The sequence below is a fragment of the Cebus imitator genome, unplaced genomic scaffold (assembly GCF_001604975.1).
Source record: "Cebus imitator isolate Cc_AM_T3 unplaced genomic scaffold, Cebus_imitator-1.0 Scaffold770, whole genome shotgun sequence".
Classification (NCBI taxonomy): Eukaryota; Metazoa; Chordata; class Mammalia; order Primates; family Cebidae; genus Cebus; species Cebus imitator.
The window spans coordinates 309,276-329,408 of NW_016108085.1; the positions used below are offsets into that span (position 1 = coordinate 309,276).

At 54.7% G+C, this 20,133-nt stretch overlaps 1 protein-coding gene and 1 long non-coding RNA gene across 4 annotated transcripts in view; both read left to right on the plus strand.

Annotated features, from left to right (window-relative positions):
- Positions 1–6,104: 6,104 nt before the first annotated feature.
- The window catches only part of KCNIP3 (potassium voltage-gated channel interacting protein 3), a 96,751-nt gene continuing 82,722 nt past the window's right edge, over positions 6,105–20,133 (plus strand). The window contains exons 1-2 of one of the 2 annotated variants that reach the window (XM_037735277.1): positions 6,105–6,285; positions 19,196–19,361. In XM_037735277.1, the coding sequence (XP_037591205.1) occupies positions 6,271–6,285; positions 19,196–19,361 (181 nt within the window). In that variant the 5' untranslated portion in view covers positions 6,105–6,270. The remainder of the gene's footprint in view (positions 6,286–19,195; positions 19,362–20,133) is intronic. The other variant, XM_017519711.2, reaches the window with a different exon arrangement.
- On the plus strand, positions 7,465–14,520 carry LOC119469688. Of its 2 annotated transcripts, none has more exons than XR_005198523.1 (2): positions 7,465–7,964; positions 11,755–14,520. It is a non-coding gene; the product is annotated as an uncharacterized LOC119469688 (long non-coding RNA). The 2 variants fall into 2 exon arrangements; XR_005198522.1 differs by lacking the exon at positions 7,465–7,964 and adding an exon at positions 7,999–11,341.

A 20,133-nucleotide genomic window follows, 5' to 3' on the forward strand; every position in this document is an offset into this window, starting at 1 on the left:
CCTCCATGAGTCTGTTTCTTGTGTTTGTTGTTTCTCTTGGTTTTTATTAGTTTTGTCCTGTCTCCTCCCATACTTCGCAGTTTTTTTTGTTGAGTACCACACATTGTATCTGCAAACCTGTACAAGTAATTTCAGGTCTAGGATGAAGTTGTCTTCCTCCACGATGATTATGTTTATGTCTTGCAGGTGTCTGGGGATGCAGTGAGCCAGGTCTCTTTAATCTACTTGTAGGGAATGAGATGATTTGAGTCACTTTAAGGGCTGATCTACTTCCAGTTCATTCATATTCATAGGGTGAAGCCCTCTAGGGCCCCAATCCAAAGCATAAAACATTTGCCAGGTAGCCTTCCTATTGGTGGGGTTTGCAGTGTCTTCTGGAATCATCAGACATCCTCCAGAGAATGTAGCCCCAGATGTCATGCATATGTCTCTTGAGTTGCCTTCTTTTCCCAGATCTTGGCCTTGTAATTCTTCACTGCTTTGTTTCCTTCCCAATACTCTCAGTTAGACTTAAATACATATATATATATATATATATATATACACACAGAGAGAGAGAGAGAGAGAGAGAGAGAGAGTACATATATTTGTGCTCAGATAAATATATATATAGTACATATATTTACTAAAAATTGCATATGTAATTTAGTAAATATATATGTATTTAAAGTTATATATGTGTATATAAAACTTTAGAAGCTATTCAAAGTGCCCTCCAGACACAAATTTTGAGCAGCTTTTTAAGTTGTCCTGAATGGGTTACTCAGTCCACTATTATCAGAAGTAGTCCTAAAAAATCGACTTTGATGTTCCACCTGTCAATTGGGAAAAGGCTGCCACTCCTTGTTTTTAGTGTCCAGAAACTGTGGCCCAGCTAATTGACCATTGTCTTTTGCAAAGCATTTTTGTTTAGAGAGCACCACAGTAATACTGGCCACCTGGGGATGGGGTGGCTCTCCGCAGTTGACAGAGAGACAGAAATAGTCACAGAGAAAAATAGATTGCCTATTTATCTGGCTTTTAAAATTCTGGGATCCTAAAATGCTAATGCTACTTTATATGTGAAACAAAGCCTCTTTGAGGTCACAATCTCTTCTGTCCCATGACAGTCTCTGAGGGAGCAAATTATCTTCTGGTTGAACAGAGGAAGCTCCAGGAAGTTACATGGCTGGTTCAGGGTCTCAGAAGTTAAAGCCCAGCCAGGCTTTGGAAGCAGGTCCCTTGGTTCTGGTGGCCCTGGAGGTTTCTTCCTGGAGGCAATGCTAGTTCTCATTTTTTTTTTGAGACCCTGTCTCAAAAAAAAAAAACAAAAAAAAAACCCTGTGGGCACGTGGAAGCAGAGCCGTCTCCAAGGTGACTTGAACCAAGTGTCATTGTTGTCCCTGTGGCAGGGATGACAGATTAGGGGTGCTAGGAGTTCTTCTAGATGCTCCAAACTGGCCACCCAGCAGAAGGCCCCATGGCAAATTCTGCCAAAGAAATGCCAGGTGGGCCAGGGTGTCTGAGGTCCCAGGTGGCTGCTCAGGGCAGCTCCAGCTGGCTCAAGGTGTACAAAGGGAGAACCACGTGGACAGGGCAAAAGCCTGCCCAACCACCTGAAGGGACAAACAGTGTGAGTTAATATTTAGTTATTGAGCTCTGAGCATAAGTCAGGAAGCACGTTCCATGAATTAACTGGGAGGCAGGCATTGTTATTTACCTGCCTGACAGTTGAGAAAGTTCAGGCACAGAGACTGGATGTGGACAGAATGGAAAGGGTAACACTCATCCAAATGAAGCAGCCGAGAACAGTGGCACTCAGGCCACATCTGAGTCTTCTGGAATCAGCCTGAGGCCCTGCTCTGGGCGGATGTGGACAGAGTCCCCTTTCCCTACTCTGCCTGAGTCAGGGCTGTCCATCGCTTCTAGCCTGAGTGCCAGGAGCTGAATCAGGAGGCTGGTGGCCAACCTTGTGCACACAGCACATGTTGCTGGAATAAAGCTCCTTCTCCATGGTCCTAGCCCTTCCTAGCACATGCTGGGTGTACGCATCCTGGGACGGTCCACGCTCATCCATCTTACAAATGCTGACGGAGAATTGCAGCTCAGGTGAGGAAGGAGGCAGGGGATGTGCAGAGGGGGACCCCATTCCAGGCCTTGGCCTCTGCCCGCAAGTGAAGCAGAATTTAGGGACGAGGTGGCTGAGCACCTACCCACTCTGAGGACTGGAGTGGGAGCCAACGAGTCAGGGGCTGAGGTTAGAGGAGGGAGGTTTCAGGGAAGCAAGCTGAGTCTGAGGGGTGGAGTCCGCCACCCTCTCTTCACTTCAAGTCGCAAGAAAAGGGGCTTTAAAGAAAGCCCCAGAGAGCGTCACAGTGTCCCCTCCAGTTTGAGAAATCCCGTGGACTGATGCCTCATTCACTGCAAAGTCTAGAGGGCATTCAGGCTGGCTGCATTGGAGGCAGAGCTAAGGAGAGGGCTAGCAGCCCAGGTGATGGGCCTCCTGTGAGTGACCGCGGAGGGAGTCTCCTAGGTCCAGTCAAAGGAGGCTGCCCAGAGAGTGAACTGACAGCCAAGAGGATGTGGAGCTGCCACTAGGCATCGGGGGGCTTGTGGGTCCCCCAAGGCCCACATGAAATACTCTAGTCAAGGGACCATGGGGCCAGGCTCTGAGGACCCTTGCAGGAGCCCACAGAGAAAAAGGGACAGCTCTCAGCCTGTGCAAACCCAGAGTGCAGCTCAGCTAAAGGCTGGCATGCCTGCTGCCCGCCCCAGGCCCCCACTGCCAAGCCTGAGCTGGGTGGAGAGCAGGAGAGTTGACGATGACATGGGCTTGGACGGGGCTGAGCCTGTGTTGTATGATGTGAAGTGATGAGGACCATTTGTATTTTCCTACCAGGATGCACACAGCCGGCCAGTCTTCTCTCTCTCTCTCCCCTCATACCTCTCAGCCAGAACCCAACAAAAAATAGGGCCTAAGGAAGAGAGTCTTGGGCAGGGGGCTCCACAGAGCTGGGTTTGGGGGTCTGGAGAGGAGGGACTTGAATTTGGGCCTGGAATGTGGGATCATGAGCAACAGTGGAGGAAGGTGTAGAAGTCCCCGAGGCCTGTGAGTGGGGGCCCCATGAGCCGCTTGCCTGGGTAGGACAAGTGTGAGGGCCCTGGTCAGCTGAAACAGACCACGACTGCCTCCTGAAACACTGACCAGAGGAAACCCAACTGTCATCCCGGCTTGAAATCATCCCTTCCTTTCCCACTTCCAAACTCCCCCAGCCTCGGTTTCTCCCCAAAGCCCCTATGTCAGGAAACCACAGTGGGAAACACAGGGCTGAAGCTTTCCTAGAGGAAAATACAAATGGTCCTCATCACTTCACAGGCCCTCCTGCAGCCTATTCAACCTTCTGTGGGTCCGATGCACTGCATAGAACACTGGGAATGCCAAGGCCATCTCTGGGAAGTCTGCAGATGCCTGTGTGCTCACAGCAGGGCGGCTGCTGAGGCCACGTGGGAGCCGCCCCCCCACCTTTTTCCTGCCCCTGCTCCTTCCTGCATTCCCCACAGGCCCAGGGTAGGACCCAGCTGGAAGTGGCTGGGGCCCTGGACAGGCCACTGAGGAAGGGGGGTGCAGTGGCAGGGGGCACACATACCCCACATCTGTATTTTATGAGGGGCACCCACCCAAGTGGTAGCTGCAGTGGGAGGTTCGCAAGACCGAGCAACTGGTGGGTGCAGCCAGGCAGGGCAGTGTCATGGCTGGTGAACTCTGAGGAGAGTGCACTGAGTATGGGATGCCAGCAGGCGGGTGTGCCAAACAGGGGCCAGCGACTCTCGGGGGTGCTGCTGTGGCGAGTGGGCTCCTCTGCTACTGACTCCTCCAGCCAGACCATCAGGAAGACCAGCCCATCATGGCAGTGAGGTCAACAAGTTTCCAAGCTGCTGTGTAAGCCGTGGGCATACAGCTGCTCACAGGATCTCAGCCCCCAAGGTGCTCACTCTGGAAAGAATGCAAGAGGCTTTGGGACCTGGCTTTATCACTCCCAAGCCTGTGACTTGGGCAAGTCCTTTAGCTTTTCTGGGTCTCAACATTATCATCTGTAGAGTGACAGAATGACACTTTTCTCCCAAGGCCACTATAAGGACTTAAAATGCTCCATGCATCCCTGCTTGTGGAGGCTTGCTTGGAGTCAAAAGCAGCACTGTCCCAGGCAGTGAAAAGAGGATGGGGCCGGGCACGGTGGCTCATGCCTGGAATCCCAGCACTTTGGGAGACTGAGACAGGTGGATCGCTTGAGCTCAGGACTTTGAAACTAGCCAGGGCAACATAATGAGACCCCATCTCTGCAAAAAAATACAAAAATTAACCTGGTATGATGGCTTGTGTCTTGTAGTCCCAACTGCTCAGGAAGCTAAAATGGAATTGCTTGAGCCCAGGAAGTCAAGGGTCTGTCCTGAAGAGATGGCTTCCTGCCTCTTTCACCTGTGAGGACAAGCATCCCAGCATGGGCTGGTGGCTGTCTTGGACCACACTGCCCCCAAACCCCAGGCCTCCCTTGCATTCCAGCCTGGGTGACAGAGTGAGACCCTGTCTAGAAAAAACAAAAAACAACAACAAAAAAACACGGATAAGCTCCCAGGGAGCTGACAGCCATGAAGGGCCTTGCCTCCCTCCCCCACTTCCCAGGGTGCAGTGTGGGTGGGGGAGGGAGCTGGGGAGTCCTCCAGGCTCTGCCGAGCCCTTCCCCCAGTGTGATGCCCAGCCTGTCCTGAAGTCACACAGGACCAAACACCTGGGCTGCCACTTCCCTTCTGGAAACAGTCCTCCTTGCCTTGGTGGGTCGACAGCTCCAGGCTATTTTCTTCCCCTGAGGATCTGAAAGTTGGAGCTAATTGGTTGGCTCAAAAATAAAAATAAATAAAGAAAGAAAATAAAGAAAAAAATGAAAAGAAAAAGAAAAAGGGCGTGCAAGTGCAATTGTGCAGGCTGCAAAGGAGGGGCGCATCCCAGGGCTCCGTCTCCATGGGAACTACTGGCACAGGCTGGCTCCTCTGGGCTCCAAAAAGGGAAACTTGGCAAAGGTTTCAGGCACCTGGCTCCTGGGTGGTTTCCCTGGGGAGCAAGCAAATGCCCAAGAGCTGCCCGCCCAAGGGACAGGACAGAGTTCCCACCCCCAGGGATGCCTGGGGCCCCTCGCCCCTGTTCTCCACCCTCACAGCCCAGGAGATCCGGTCAGGTCCTAAACAGCCCTGGATGCATCAGGACCTGGGAGCTGGGAGGGGACCCAGCACAGCTGGAGAGCAAGAGCAGCTCGTGCTTTGGGGAGATGCCCACGCTTAGAGTCAGATGAATGGAGGTAGTTAATGGGAGGTGGTTAATCACAGATGAAAGAGGCAAAAGGACCCCTGAGTGTCACTCTGCTGATGTGGCCCTGGTGGCTGTCACTGTTTCTGGGTTTGGAGCCCAAGACCAGCACCTTGCAGACCAGCACCTCAGGCCAGGACCCCGAGGGAGGATGCTTCAGATGCTGGCAGCAGTGGCTCCATGCTGTCCTGGAGGCCTGTTGGGCTGAGATCATGATAAGGGTGGCACCGCCCTGTGTCTGTGAAGAGTGGCAGGCAGAACTGGGGCGATGGGGGAGTCCTGGCTTGTTCTGGAAAATGCCTCCAGAAATGATCTGTTCCTTTTCCACTTCCCAAGTCCCTCCTGGGCTCTTCTGGGCTCAACTGCTGCTCCTCCCCACTTCTTAGGGGCACAAACTCCTACCCCAAGCTCCCCTCTCCCCAGCCCCAGCTCCCTGTATCCCACACCTCCAGCTCCCTGTATCCCCCACCCCCAATCTTCCTTGGTGACCAAGAAGGGTGGCGAGGAGCAGAGAAAGAGGCAGATGGCAGGGGAGGCAGAGAGAGAGACATCAGTGACTGGGTAGGTAGGGGAGAGGCCAGGAGAGTCAGACAGAGGCTTGGACAGGCTCTGAGAGGGCAGGATTAGGGGCCATGGAGAGAGAGAGAGGGAGAGAGAGAGAGTGAGAGAGTGAGAGAGAGAGGGGGCAGGGGAGAGAGAGAGAGAGAGAGAAGGAGGAAGGAAGGGAGGGAGGGAGGGAGGGAGGGAGGGAGGAGGCAAAGGGGTGGAGCGGTAGAAGCCGCAGGGGAGGAAGGGGTGGGCAGGAGAAGCCGCTGGTGACAATTACGTCTGGGTCCAAGCAAACATGAGGCAGCTGCCAGTCGGCCTGGGCAGTCTTGTCTGCCTCAGCTGGGAAGTGGGGAGGCTGGCAACAGTTTCCTTCAGCGACCAAGATGCAGCCGGCTAAGGTAGGTGCTGGGGGACTGGGGTCTTGCTCTGGAGAGGGGCGTGGGGGTGGAGGAATGGGGGCTTCTGGGGGTTGTCCTGGACCAGGAAGCTTTTCTCTTTGATCCTCATCCCCTCTTGTTCCACTTTCCTTTGGGAAAAGTGAGCATTGGGGTGTCCTGGCTGGGAGGCTGAACTCCTGGGGCTCCCTTTGGATGGGAGACGTTTTAAGCATTTGTGGGACAGAAGCTGGACAGAGGAGGAAGCTTGGGGTCAGCCCACGAATTGTCCTGCTCAGTTAGGTCCCTGGGCCAGGTGCCAGCATGGCTGACACTGAACCTGGAGCCCTCAGCCCTCGGGGTTGGGGGACGGGTGAGCCTGGGAGGGAGCCACTTGTGCTTGTAGGCTGGTCAATGAATGCATCTTCTAATCAATCACTCAAGTAATGAATGAGTGCCCACTTCCCCTGAAAGGGCTAGGAGCCCCTAACAAGAACACTTCTTACACATTCCCTCTCAGTGGGGCTGTGGGGAGGTCAGAGAGAGAACACAAGGAAAATGCCTGCCACAGAGTTCAAGAAATGGTGGTGGGAATCGGGGAAGGGTAAATAATTAAAGGAGGAAGAAGGAGGGAAGGAGAAATAAGCTGACCCCCTAGCCTGGAGCTGACTCTCCAAAGGTCTGGCCTGATGCCGTGTGAGTGGCTCACACATTCAGAATAGTTCAGGACCAGGTCTGACTGCTCATAACAGAACACCCCAAACAGCAGTGGAGGGAACAAAGTTGGTGGGGCTTGTCTGTCGTGCAGAAGTCCAGAGGGGCATTGGAGGGCTGGCTCAGGCCACCTACTCAGCAGCATGTCAGGCATGCTTGAGGCTACCTTAAGGTACAACATGGCCGCTGGAGCTCCATCCAGCACACGTGGGCTCATACTGACATATTAGCAGGAAGGAGAAAGAAAGAAGGGCAAAAGGACCCAGGTAAAATCAGGGTCTTGCGTGCAGGAGAGAATGGATATGGGGATGGCACCTCAGCATCTCTGCCCTGAAGAGATGATGGCTTCCTGCTTCTTTCACCTGTGAGGAAAGCATGCCAGCCTGGGCTGGTGGCTGGCTTGGACCACACTGCCCCCAAACCCCAGGCCTCCCTTGCTCTGTCTGCTCCATTTTCCAGGGTGCCAAGAGGATCAGCTGAGGTGATGGCATGAAGCCCTTTGAGTATGGCAACATTGCACATAAGAAATGCGCCTTCTCTCCTGTCACCTCAAGTCTCCCCGGCAACCACCACGCAGGCAGGGCAGAGCAGAAAAACTTAGCACCTTGTCCCAGGCTCACACACTACGTGCTCGCTGCTCACACACTATGCGCTTGCTGCACACACACAAGCACACACCACACGTGGCACAGACCGAGTGCATCCCAGGCATTGGTATGAGCATGGACTGCATAGCCATGGACACATGCAACTGTGTCCATAGGCAGAGGTGCATCGAGCCACCCTGCATGACCACCCTGCATGGAGATGGGAATTTCCAGAGTCAGGCTGCACATAGATGCACACACAGCCAGCTCTGTCCACCAGCAAAGGACCATCCTCCCTCCCTTGCCTTTCCTCTGCTGCCCTTAACTGCCAAAGTTCACTCTGGGAGCTTGGCCACCCCTGCCCCTGCCAGACTGGCAGAGGGTGTGGCCTGAGTCCTGCAGGTACATCTGGTTCTTCCCTTAGCCATTGTGACCCCACACTGCCCTCCACCCTCCCACACCGGCTCCTGGGCCCCAGTGGGTGTCATTGTCCTTATATCTGCTAGTGGCCTTCCTGTGACTGGCCTGGCCAGAGAGGGGAGTGGAACCCACACCTTCTGGTGCTAGGCCCAGCCCAGGAGAAGCCACCACTAGGTTTCTCAACAAGATCAACGGGAGATTGTGAAAAATCATCTTCCTCTCTCGTGGCAGAAGGGACTGTCATCAAAGCTCAGGCTGGGAGGTATTCTGACTCCTGAGGGTCAAGGTCAGTGGCTGCCCCCCAGTAATGCCTCAGGACTGCCCAGCTCCTCAGCCTTCTCCCCACACTCCCCTCCCCTAGGGGGAGGTGGGGAGGCACTGCCATTCCCTTTGTAGACACTGAGGCTCAGAGAAGGGGAACAGCCTGTCGAAGCTCCAGGACTCCATGAGCTTGATCCCATGAGCTCTTAGGAGAAAGGAGTGGCGGACCCGCAGGCCCTTGCGGCAGGGGTGTCTTCAGAGCCCAGTCTATGCACTGGGAGCCCTTCTGCCCAGCCTCCAGTCTTCTTGCAGGGCACTGTCCCAGATGGGCCCTAATTTGCTCCTACATTTCAAAAGACCCCAGGCTGCACTGGGAAGAAAGGGCTCTGCCTCTGCTCTCCAGGTAGAGCCCAGGAGAAGGGCAGGGCTGAGGGCCAGGAGCCTTAGGGTGCCAACCCCCATCCAGGCCATTGTCTCCCGCATTATCTCCCTGGACCCTCAGAGAGCCCACAAGGCAGCTGTTAGTATTGTCCCCACTTTACAGATAGGGAAACAGAGGCCTGCCCCAGACTGTAGGCTACAAAGCGTTGTGGCTGACATTCGAACCCTGCTCTGTCTTACTCCAGAGCGCAGGTCCCTAGGGCTTGGGGGTTGTGGGAAGACGCAGGAGGAGAAGGGCATGCCTTTAACCAGATGGCAGAGGAGGGGTGCATCCCAGCCACGGGCCTGGCTCCCTGGGCTTGTGGTCTGTTGTGTCCTCTGAGCCCTCTAGTGAGTGCACACAAGCCAGACCCCAACTGGTCACATCTCCTGCATTAGCCACATGACCTTGAGCTAGCTGCTTCCCATTTTTGGACTGCGGATGCAGAGTTAGGAAGGAAAGGACCCCAATATTTTGAATTCAGGTTGCCTTGTCTTATCAAAACCTTCTGCAAGAGACAGAGAAGTGTTTTGCTGACTCAGCAGTGGGGGCTTAAAGCCCACCTGCGCTCCCCGGTGCACCCCCAGGCATCCCAGGGACTTCCAGGAGCAGCCATTGTGGCTTCTGAGGGGAAGAAGGTACTCTCAGTTTCCAAGGTGAAACAGAAGAGAGGAGAGAAGTTAGCATGTCTTCCTGACCTGGTGCCCAGGGTGGGCAGGAGCCTGAGAATGGCGGGAGGGCACAGCATGGGGCACAGTGTGGGGCAAGTCCCCCTGTGGCTCTCTGCCCAGGGCCTCTGGCCCCAGCTGACTAATGTTCCCCTTGAGCAGGTGCATCTGTCATCTGTGATCAGCCCACATCCTGGAAGGCCACAGAACAGCCCTGTGGCAGGGAGAAGAAGCAAGGGGACTCGCAGAGTTGGAGAGGGAGCAGCCGAGCTGAGACAGGAGGGCAGTGTGGGTGGGGGTTGTCCCACACTAGGGTTGGCCCAGCCTCCCCCTCCCATCTGCCACCTTAGCTCTATGCCCAGTGTGCCCTCTCCATCAGTCTGGCCAGGCCTGAGTCAGGATCAGCCAGGAAAAGCAGCTGCTAGTCTTTTCTGACCTGGCCTCCCCACTGCCCAACACCCCCAGCCTTCCCCAACCTTCAGCACATGGCAGATGGCGGGGCAGGCCAGGGGCAGATCTCAGTCCCCTGCCACTGGTGCCACACGCCCCTGTGCCCAGCTCTCTCAAGGTGGGTACTCTGGGCAGTGCCCAAGAGAACGAAACTCTAGCCCCACCTGTGCCCCGCTGACAAAGGGCAGGCCCCTCCCCTCCCTGGGTCTCAGTCTTCCCATCTGGGTCTGAGAGAGGCTCACAGCATTTGCCAGGCCCTGTAATGAGCAGTGCAGGACTGGGAGGGCACGGGCCTGGCTGACTCAGGCCAAGGCCACCTCCAGCAGTGCCCCCACATGTGCACACTAATGTCCATGGTTATTGCACAGAACCCGGATCCTCACCATGTGGGACTGAAGGACCCTGGGCAGGAGACGGGCATAGCCAGGAGGTGTCGTGACTGTGCCTTGTTGGCTGTGAGCCCTGGCTTTGAACCAGCAGACCTAGGCTCAGTCCTGTCCCCATCACGCACTGGCTGTGTGTCCTCTGACAGGTTACTTAGCTCCTCTGTGCCATTGTCTCCTTGTTTTCTTGGGGGAAGTCTGAATATCACAGATCTCTCCAGATAAATGTAATCCTATACCAACCAGCTTGGCCTGGTCCCTGGCACAGAGTGAGGCCTCCACACGTGAAGGGAATACCTATGTCATTCCTTCTGGCTGCTGGGAGAGCCTGGGAGGGCCACCAAGAGGCAATGTGGCCATGGGCAACTCAAGCCCACCCCTGGGTTAATATGACACCCTCACTGCAAGGCAGCGTGGGGAGCTTGTCCTTGTCAAGGTGGCAGCCATCAGAGGAGGGCAGAACAGCCCAGTTCTCCCCTCTTCTGCTCTAGTGCTATGAGAGGGATGGGGCTCAGGGCTGTATGTGCGTGTGTGTGTGCATATATAGGTGTGTTCGTAGGCATGTGTACATATGTGTTTGTGTGTGTGTGTGTGTGTGTGTGTGTGTGTGCATATGTGCATGCATGCATCTTCAGGGACTCATGACAACTTTGTCTCCCCCAACAAGGCGAGCTGCCTGGCCCATGTCTGTCTGTGACCAGGGGTGAGTGGAGAATCCAGACTCCCCAAAGCTTCCCCAGGGGCCTGCACGACACAACGCCCACCACTGCTTCCTGCCATCTGCCTCGAGCAATGGAAATAGAGCCAGTGACAGCAAGCAGTGCTGGGTGGGCCAGTCAGTCTGTGCCGCAGCAGCCGTGGACAGGGTGGGGGTTGGGAAGCCCCTCATCTGAGCAGTCTGCCTGTCCCCTGCTGGCCCTGACCTCAGGGAAGCCCTACCAGAAAGGAAGGGGCTAGAATCAGGATACCTCCTTCCCCTTCCAGGCAAGGCCAAGAATTTTCTATCTGGAGGGACAGACACTCTAAACAAACTCTCCAAGCTGCATTTTCAGATCTATCAAGGAGATGTATAAGAACAGAGTAGCCCAGGCCTCTCTGCATCAAACAATCCAGTCCCTGGGCAGGCAGCCGGTGGGAGCCTCCCCACGTGATTCCGGTGGGCAGCAGCTGAGAGCAGTATACTGGGTCTCCCTGCTGGGCATGCTGGGCTGTGGGCTTGGACAGCCAGACCCTCCCTGGGATCAGAAGGGTGGGGAACATTGGCCCTCCCCTGCTGGGGCTTTGTCACCTTGCCTTCCCCTTAACCCTATGAGGTCATATTGTTACTCCCATTTTGCAGATGAGGAAACTGAGGCTTGGAGCTATCAGGTTCTCTGTCAGCGTCACCGATCTGTGAAGCGAGGGTGCAGGATTCATGTAACTGGATGGCCACAGACCCCTCCCATGTCCTCAGCTACTGGAAATCCTACCCACGGCCTGCGATCTCCTACTCTGCCCCTAACTAGCCGTGTCCTCTGAGCCTGAACCCAGTGGTCCTGGTGGCACATATGAAGCCACTCACTGTTCTTTTACATCCGTTAAGTCTGTAGGCATCTGGGAGGAGTCAGCCGTGCATCTTGCCTATGCACATGCTCCTAGAGCGCCACCTCTGGGGAAACGAGCCTGAATGCTTTAATGAAGGTTTTCCAGGACCCTGCCTGGCCTCTGGCCATGCAACCCACCTTCTCACAGGCTACCATGTGCCCCCTGGTCACCTCTGCCACATGAACTCTGGACGGCTCTATGGGAGTTTCTCTGGAGCACCGTTGCTGAGAACCGTGGAGACTGAACTAGCAGCTCAAGGGTTTCACCTTGGCACACCCCTGACAATCTGACTCCATCTTCTCAGCCAGATGGGCCCCCACAATATGAAGCTGTGCCTTGCTGGGAATGGAGCAGGGAGTGGGATGCTACCCTGTGGGCCACCTGGCCTCTCGGGGACCCACAGGGTGGTGTGGAGACTCTCAGGTAGAGACGGGGCTGTATTCACCATGAGAGGAAGGTATGGGGACAGCTACATCCCCTCAGTGACAGTTTTCTCAGGCACTGGGGAGTCACCACCCCTCCCTCACTGCCCACATCTAGAGTAGGTCCTAAGTATCTGTCTCCATAATATCCCCAGCACACAGCCGTGACCTCCACCTGGCTCAGCTTTCCCCGCCTCTCCTGGGCCTGGGCACCCCTCACCTCCCCCAGGTGGCCCCCTGTCTCATCATCCCCCAACCAGACCTGCATAGTCTACCAGGCCACCCTTCTGAGGCAGCTCTGGCTCCAGCTGAACTTGGGTGGCAGAGAGGAGCTAGGGCAGCTGTGGCCTGCCAGGAGGACACTGTCCCAAGCCAGCCAGCTGGCAGGTCTGAGAACCATCCGGACCAGTGCTGTCCAATGGAGACATGATGAAGCCACAGATGCCACTTAAAATGTTCCAGTAGGCACAGAAAAGAAAGAAAAAAAGTTAAATTATTTTAACCATATGTTTTATTAAACCCAATGTAAATGATTATCATTTCAACCTGTAATCGATATAAAGCATTTTTAATGAGCTATTTGATAGTCTAGTAAGTAAATGTTTGGAACCTGTGTGTGTTTAAATGGAGGGCACTTCTCAGTGTGGACCAGCCACAGGTCAGTTTCAGCAGCCTGTGTGGTGAGACGTCGCCGTCACTCAGACTTGGGGTGTTGCCTGGCTGAGTGGAGCAGGCCGCCAGCCTCAGCCACAGAGAGAAACACATTTCTTGCATTTACTGTTTTGCTGCATCTGTTGTGACCTGTGCTATTGTTTCTTATTATTTTTCTTTAAATTAACTCATGTGTTGAATTTTAATGAATCCATTTAAAAGGGAATCTTTAAACCGGCATCATAAGTAGGAAGCCAAGAGCAGAAATGGAAGGTAACCACCACAGTGCCTGGAACTAAGGCAGCAGCATAAACTCCTACCTACCGTCTGTGGCCTGTTGAGGCTCTGAGCTGAGGCCACGCCCTCCCTTTGAAAGGGGACGGCAGTGGGGAGTTGGAGGGTGCACTGGCCCTGAGTCTGAGTCATCTCCTGCACCTTGCAGGCACAGCCCCCCAGTGCCAGAGACCTCAGGCCAAAGCCCCCTGGACACAGCTGACTCAGAACTGGTTGGGTTTACCCCTGTGGAGTAACAGAAGAACACACACCCCAGGGACCCTGGCAAGCTGCATGAGAAGGGGTGAGCTAGAAACCATTATAGGATTTGGGGTTCTGTTGGATGCTTTGGGTAATTTTGAGGTTCTAAGCAACCTCAGAAAGTTGGTGTGAGCATTAAATAAGATAATCCCTCCAAACACCGAACTCAGCAACAGCACACAGCAGGTGCATCACCTATGCCCTCCCTTTTCCATCCGTCCCCCGGCTCCGCACAGGCCAGGAGGACTTAGAAGGAAGTTAAGACCTGGTCCTGGCCTGCCTGGCTGGGCAGGAGCTGCAAACTGCTGCCCCCAGCTGACTGGCAGAGAATGGCCTGGCCACCAGCAGCCTCTACCCTTGAGGGAAACTTGTGACCTTCAAGAAGGTTGCAGGTCCCCAGGGCCAGCCTAGGGCTGTTTCTGGGACACAGCCCCGAACGCCCACACTGTCAGGTGTGCCACTGGGGACTCTGTGTGACCCCAGGGCCCAGATCTTCTGGCTTCACTGGTCTCTGCCACCTAATTCTGACCATCCCCTGAAGCTGGTGGACAATGACAGTTCTGTTACCCATTAAAATGAGGCCAGCATTGAGCAGGAGTGGGAGGAGAGTCCCAGGTGAATTCTGAAGAACACAGGGGACTTTTGATCATTCGTGAGTGTTTATCAATGGTCTTGTGCATGCTTGCATTTCTTACATCCTCTTTTTGGATGTGTGAGAGTATTTTTTGATGGAAATCTTTACTGAGCTCATTGTAGATTCACATGCAGTTTTAGGAACTCACAGAGGGCCTTTGTACCCTTTACCCGGTTTCCCCAATAACAGCATCTTGCAAAACTCCAACACGATAGCACAATTAGAGTGTCTGCAATGATGCAAGCCACCAGTCCTACTCCGATTTCCCAGTTCACACTCACTCATTTCAGTGTGCCTTTTGTGCTACAATTTCATCACATGTGTAGGTTCCAGTACCCAACAGCACCGTCAGGATGCAAAACAGCTCCGTCCCCAGGAGGCCTCTCCTGCTGCCTGTGAGAGCCACACCCCCTCCCTCACACCTGCCTCACCCCATCCTTAACCTCATCCCTCTAATCTGTTCTCCATTTCTAAAATGGAGAACTTTGTCATTTTACAATGTTATATAAATAGAATCACACAGAATGTGACCTTTTGGGTTGGCTTTTTTCATTCAGCACAGTTCTCTGGAGGTTCACGTAGGTGTGGTGTGCGCCAATAGTTTGTTTTACTTGTTCAGAATTCCATGATATGGACACACCGTGGTTTGTTTAATCATTCACCCATTGAAGGGCATTGGGATGCTTCCAGTTTGGGGCCATTCCAGATAAAGCTGCCATGAACACTTGTGTACAGGTTTCACTTGAACATAATTTTCATTTCTCTGGGATAAAAGCCCAAGGGCGCAGTGGCCAGGCTCTGTGGCAGCACGTGCTTAGTTTTCACAGGAAGCTGCCAAACTATTCCCCAGAGTGGCTAAAGCATTTTCCCTTTCCACTGGCAATGGAGGGGTGATTTCGTTTCTCCACATCCTCTCCAGCATTCAGTTGTCATTGCCTTCGGTCCTCACTGTTTGTACAGGCACGTAGTGCTGTCTCCCGGTGGTCTTCCTCTGTTTCCAGAATGGCTAATGACGGTGGACATCTATTCTGCCTCCTTTGCCATCTATGCATCCTCTCTGGTGAAATGTCTGTGCATGTCCTTCATACTTTCTAACCCGACGGTTTGCTTTTTTTACTGTTGAGTTTTGAGAGTGTGGATCTCTTGGGTTCCAGGCTGTGTCATGAGGAAAAGCAGGTCACATGAGGATCAGGTTCCACTCTCACAGAGCTGATGCGCCCAAGGGGAGAGACAGAAAATGTACTGGACAACACAAAAATAGGATAAGTTCCCAAGGGCTGGGTGCTGTGAGGAAGTGCTGAGATGAAGGTACACGGGGAGGGCAGCCTGACGAGTCAGGCAAGGGCTCTTCTAGAACCTGAGCCCTGGGTGAGGCCTTGAACACCCAGAAGCATCCAGTGCCAGGGCAACAGGTACCAAGGTGCTGGTGTGAGAGCAGACTTGGCATTTGAGGGGAATGATGGGGCTGCCAGGGCAGGGCAGGGAGGCACTGGGGCTCCCAGAAGGGTGGGAGCATCTAATTCATGTCCCATTTCATCACTGCCCCAACTCCCCTCCCAGCACCAAAGCACCATGGGGTGAGGGGCCATGGGGCCGCCTCTCAGGGAGCCTTCCCTTCCCTGCGGTGAGCCTCCCAAGCCAGCAGGAGGGTGCCTGGGCTGCTATTTAACATTCCATGACAGTTCAGCCAGACCCTCTCTCAGACAGACAAGTATCAAATAGTCATGAGAATGACCCAGGTCACTCTCCCTCCTCCCGCCTCCCCCACAGCCTGATGGGCCCAGGCCGCAGGCCTTGGAGCAACGGAGCCTCGGAGTCTCAGGCAGTGGGCAGTTGTGTGGCACTGCCCAAGCTCAGCTGCTGGGGGCTCCCTGCCTTCCTCTCTTCCGCCCTCTCTGGCCCTCCCCTCCCCTCCCTTCCCCTCCTCAGAACCCACTGCCTGCCTCACAAAGGAGAGTGGCTGTCTCCAGCCTGCCTCATAAAGGGTGGCGACCATAATGGGCCTGCCTCATGGGGCTCACAGGTGGGATTCTGGCCCCTTAACCAGATAGAGGAGCCTGGTCTGGAGCCCCGGCCACCGCTCCACCCAGACTGTCTCCACAGGGAGAAAAGACACACTGGGCCCCCTAGCCTGGGAGAGCATCACAGCACTCCTCAACTTTTGGAAGGCTACTTTTGGAAGGCAGCTGACATGCCTAGGGGGCTTCAGAACACACCCAGCTCCAGAAACCACCCCAGGGACCCGGCCCAAGAAACAGTCTCAGCGAAACCCATGGCCAAGCCCGTGTGAACTTTGGAATCAAAAGACCATGTATAGTGTGACCCTGGCATGTCCCAAAACTTCTCAGGGACTTAGTTTTCTCATCTGCCAAGTGGGGATTGTGTTACCCACCACATGGGGTTGTCATGACAAGACGAATTTCAGCTCAGCATAGGCATTCACTCAGGGGGTGCTCAGCCTGCCCTGTGGGCTCATCCAGCCTTCTTGAGAGGACAGAGCACTGTGAGCTAGAACCCAGGACACCCACGGGATCTCCCACATGACCTGGGCCTGGGGCTTCAAGACAGAATCCCTGTGACTAACCCTGGGCCCCAAGCAGCAGCCCTGCCAGACAGGCCAGCGTGGTTCTGAGATGGGATGCAGACACGGCTGGGGAGTCCCAGGGAAGAGCTCCTGCCAGCGGCTCCAAGGCTGCCTCAGTTTCTCCAGATGTCCTCCACTCACCCCCATGCAGAGCCCACAGCAAAGAATTTGTGACATAATGAAGCACCCTCTGCCCCTCTCTCTCCTACTCCCCTCTCTAGCCCTTGCAACTGAGAGCCCAACTAGCACAGGGGCTGCCTTGAGGGACTGCATCTGCAGAAGCCTCTCGACGGCGCGTCCATCTGTTATACTGCTCAGAATAAGATCTTGAATAATGGAGAGGGTGTGTCTCTGATGCAGCCTGACAGGACATGTGTGCGCATATATATGTGTGCATTGTGCACATGTGCATATGAACATGTGTACACATGAGTGTACACAGCATGTGCATGTAGGGAGCTTCCCTCAGCACCCTAGGCACCCGTCCAACCCAGCTCCCCCCCTTCTTTCTGCTCCATCAGCATGGTCAGTGCCTCTTCTTGCTGCTGCAACTCTGGGCACCACTGAGCCCCCTCATTGCTGGGTAAGCCTTGGAGAAGGGGGGGACATGAAGGGGTTGTTGCCAAGGGTGTGTCAGTGGCAGGGGGACGACTGTGAACTGGGGGACTGGTAATTGGGACCTAGCTAGGGAAGGCCCAAAAGCCAGGTTAAGGGAACTGGACATCTCCCTGCCTAGGGGACCACTTCACCAAACACTGACTAGCCAACTGTCCATCCCGGGCGTGGATGGGCCTCAGGATGAGCTAGTGAAGTACCCAGGGAGTCCTCCCCCAACTGGAGCCTGCAGTGTGCAGAGACCAGTGAAGGTCCCAGGCCCGTGCCTTGGGAGAGGGGCGGGGCTTTTCAGCGGCAGCAGAGAGTCCTCGCTGGGCTCTGTGTGGGCAGGCGTGGCCAGGGCTGGTGTCTGGCACTGCTCTCCAATCTCATCTGCTTTCCAGAACTGGCTGTCTGTGCTTCCCTGCAGGCTGTGACTGACCTGGGCTCCCTGTTGTCAATTTTTCTAGTTCAAATCAGCCTGGGTCAGTCTCTAGCCCTTGCACTTGACAGCCCAACTAGCACACGGGCTACCTTGAGGGGCTGCATCTGCAGAAGCCGCTCGATGGCACTTCCATCTGTTATTTACTTTGAACAACTAAATACTTTTCAGGACTGTGCAAAGGTAGCACACACGAGACCCCATGGCCTGGGAAGGGCATTGCCAACCCACCCCCCTGAGTGGCCCTCTTCACTGGCAACAAACCCAACTGCTCAGAGTCCATATGAATGCAGGGGTGCTGCCTCTGTCACAGCTGGAGCTCAGGCAGTGTGTCACGGACAGAATGGCCATGAGGGCCATTAGTGGGCTATGATCCAATTAACCAGGTCACATGTGTCCCCCTGCCACCCAGAACAGGAGGGCACAGCACAAAGCAGAAAACTAGACCCAGTAGAGGCGCAGCAGGGATGCCGTGGCTGGCTGCAGCCTTCCATACACCTGCTGCCTCGCGGGCCAGTGGCCAACCTGCCGCCAGCATGGGAACTGAGCATGGTGGGCAGTTTGGATGTCAGGATTGGGGGCCCCGAAATCTTGCTGCCCTGGGGCCTCCACCGTGATCCCAGACTGTTCTTTTCCTATCCACATTGACTCAGGTTCATGACCCACAGCCTCTTTTTTTTTTTTTAGACAGAGTTTTGCTCTGTTACCCAGCCTGGAGTGCAATGGTACCATCTCGGCTCACTGTAGCCTCTGTCTCCCAGACTGAAGCAATTCTCCTGCTTCAGCCTCTTGAGTAGCTGGGATTACAGGCCACCACGCCCAGCTAATTTTTGCATTTTTAGTAGAGATAGGGTTTCACCATGTTGGCCAGGCTGGTCTCGAACTCCTGACCTCAGGTAATCTGCCCACCTCGGCCTCCCAAAGTGCTGGAATTATAGGAATGAGCCACCACGCCCTGCTGGCCCACTGCTTCTTAATGACCACCCACGGCTCGCCTCTCCCAAGTCTCCTCCACCCATCACTGGAGCTGTTTCTTCAGATCACTGCTTGTCTCATTGGGGGGTTCCATCAGGGCAACCCTTCTGGGGTGACCACCCAGCCTTTCATTCATTCTCAGCTTGCCTCAACATGAAAACTCAGGCAGAGCAGGAGTCCTGCTGGGGGAGTGAGGGAGCCCAGCTGGTTGTGTGACCCTGTACGGATCCTCTCCCCTCTCTGGGCTTCAGGCAGGTGAGAAATTGGGACAGTGATTTCTAAGGGGCTATCCAGCTCTGACAACCTGGCCTGTGCCAAGGTGGGGAATCTAGTGAGCAAGTCTGGGCTCACTCCTGACATCCCCTCTCTACACCCCTATCCTCCCATCTTCCAGGGGTCCCATCTTACACCACAGCCAGGGTGCAGAGTGAAAGAAACTGCCCCCTCCCCAGGTCTGGCAGGAATGGCCAGGGTGAGGGGCACTGGGCATCCAGCCCTGGAAGGTAAGCCCCGGGCAGTGTTAGGACTGGCCTCACCTAGGATATCAGGGCAGCTCAGGATCATCCAGCAGTGCAGGGGCTCAGGGCTGCTCTGCCTGTTCCTACTGCAGGAGGTGACAAAGGCATCGGATGGCAGCCTCCTGGGGGACCCTGGGCACACACCACTTAGCAAGAAGGAGGGTGTCAAGTGGCAGAGGCCGAGGCTCAGCCGCCAGGCCTTGATGAGATGCTGCCTGGTCAAGTGGATCCTGTCCAGCACAGCCCCACAGGGCTCAGGTAGGGGCCGGGGCGGGCTTCGGTCAAGGGTGGGGGTGGGGAGGTCTGTTCTGAGCACTGTCTTTTCTGAGGGCTCCAAGGCCAGCCTTCGACCCCAGCCTGGGCCACACCACCCCTCTCTCTGTTGGAGCTGTGTTTTCATTCATTCACACCCTTCCCCATTCGTTAAGTGCTTGTTTTATGCAGGCCACTGAGCTCCCAGTGGGACCCACAGAACATAGAGAAAGAGAGCCGGGACCATACTGGGGTTTTCCAGTTGGCTAGGAAGATGCAACCAGGCTACAGAGTCCAACAGACCAGGCCAGGCTCCACCCTGCCCACTGCTCACTTCCTGAGTAAGCCAGAGCACCTCATTCATCCTTTCCAAGTCTTCCATGAGACGGCAGGCTGGCACCTGTCCACAAGGCACATTTGAAGATGTGCAATAATGTGTGCAGTGCCTGGTGATCAGGAGACTCTGCCCTTACCCCAAGGATTGGTGCTGTCTGTTTGTCTTGGGTTACATTCTGGGGTGTTAGTGAGAGAACTGGCAGAAATCACTGCCCTGGGCTTGCTGTGGGTGATATTTGGTGTATGACTGAGCTGAACAAACAATGGCAGACTTATGCGACCCCCATGATCTCACACACACATGCAGACACCTCACACTTACACCTTTGCACACATGCCAGTGCATCTATCACACACGAGCTTGCACACTCACTATGCACACACAGGTAGGCATACCATACACATTTGCATGCTCTCACATACACATACCATGCACACTCAT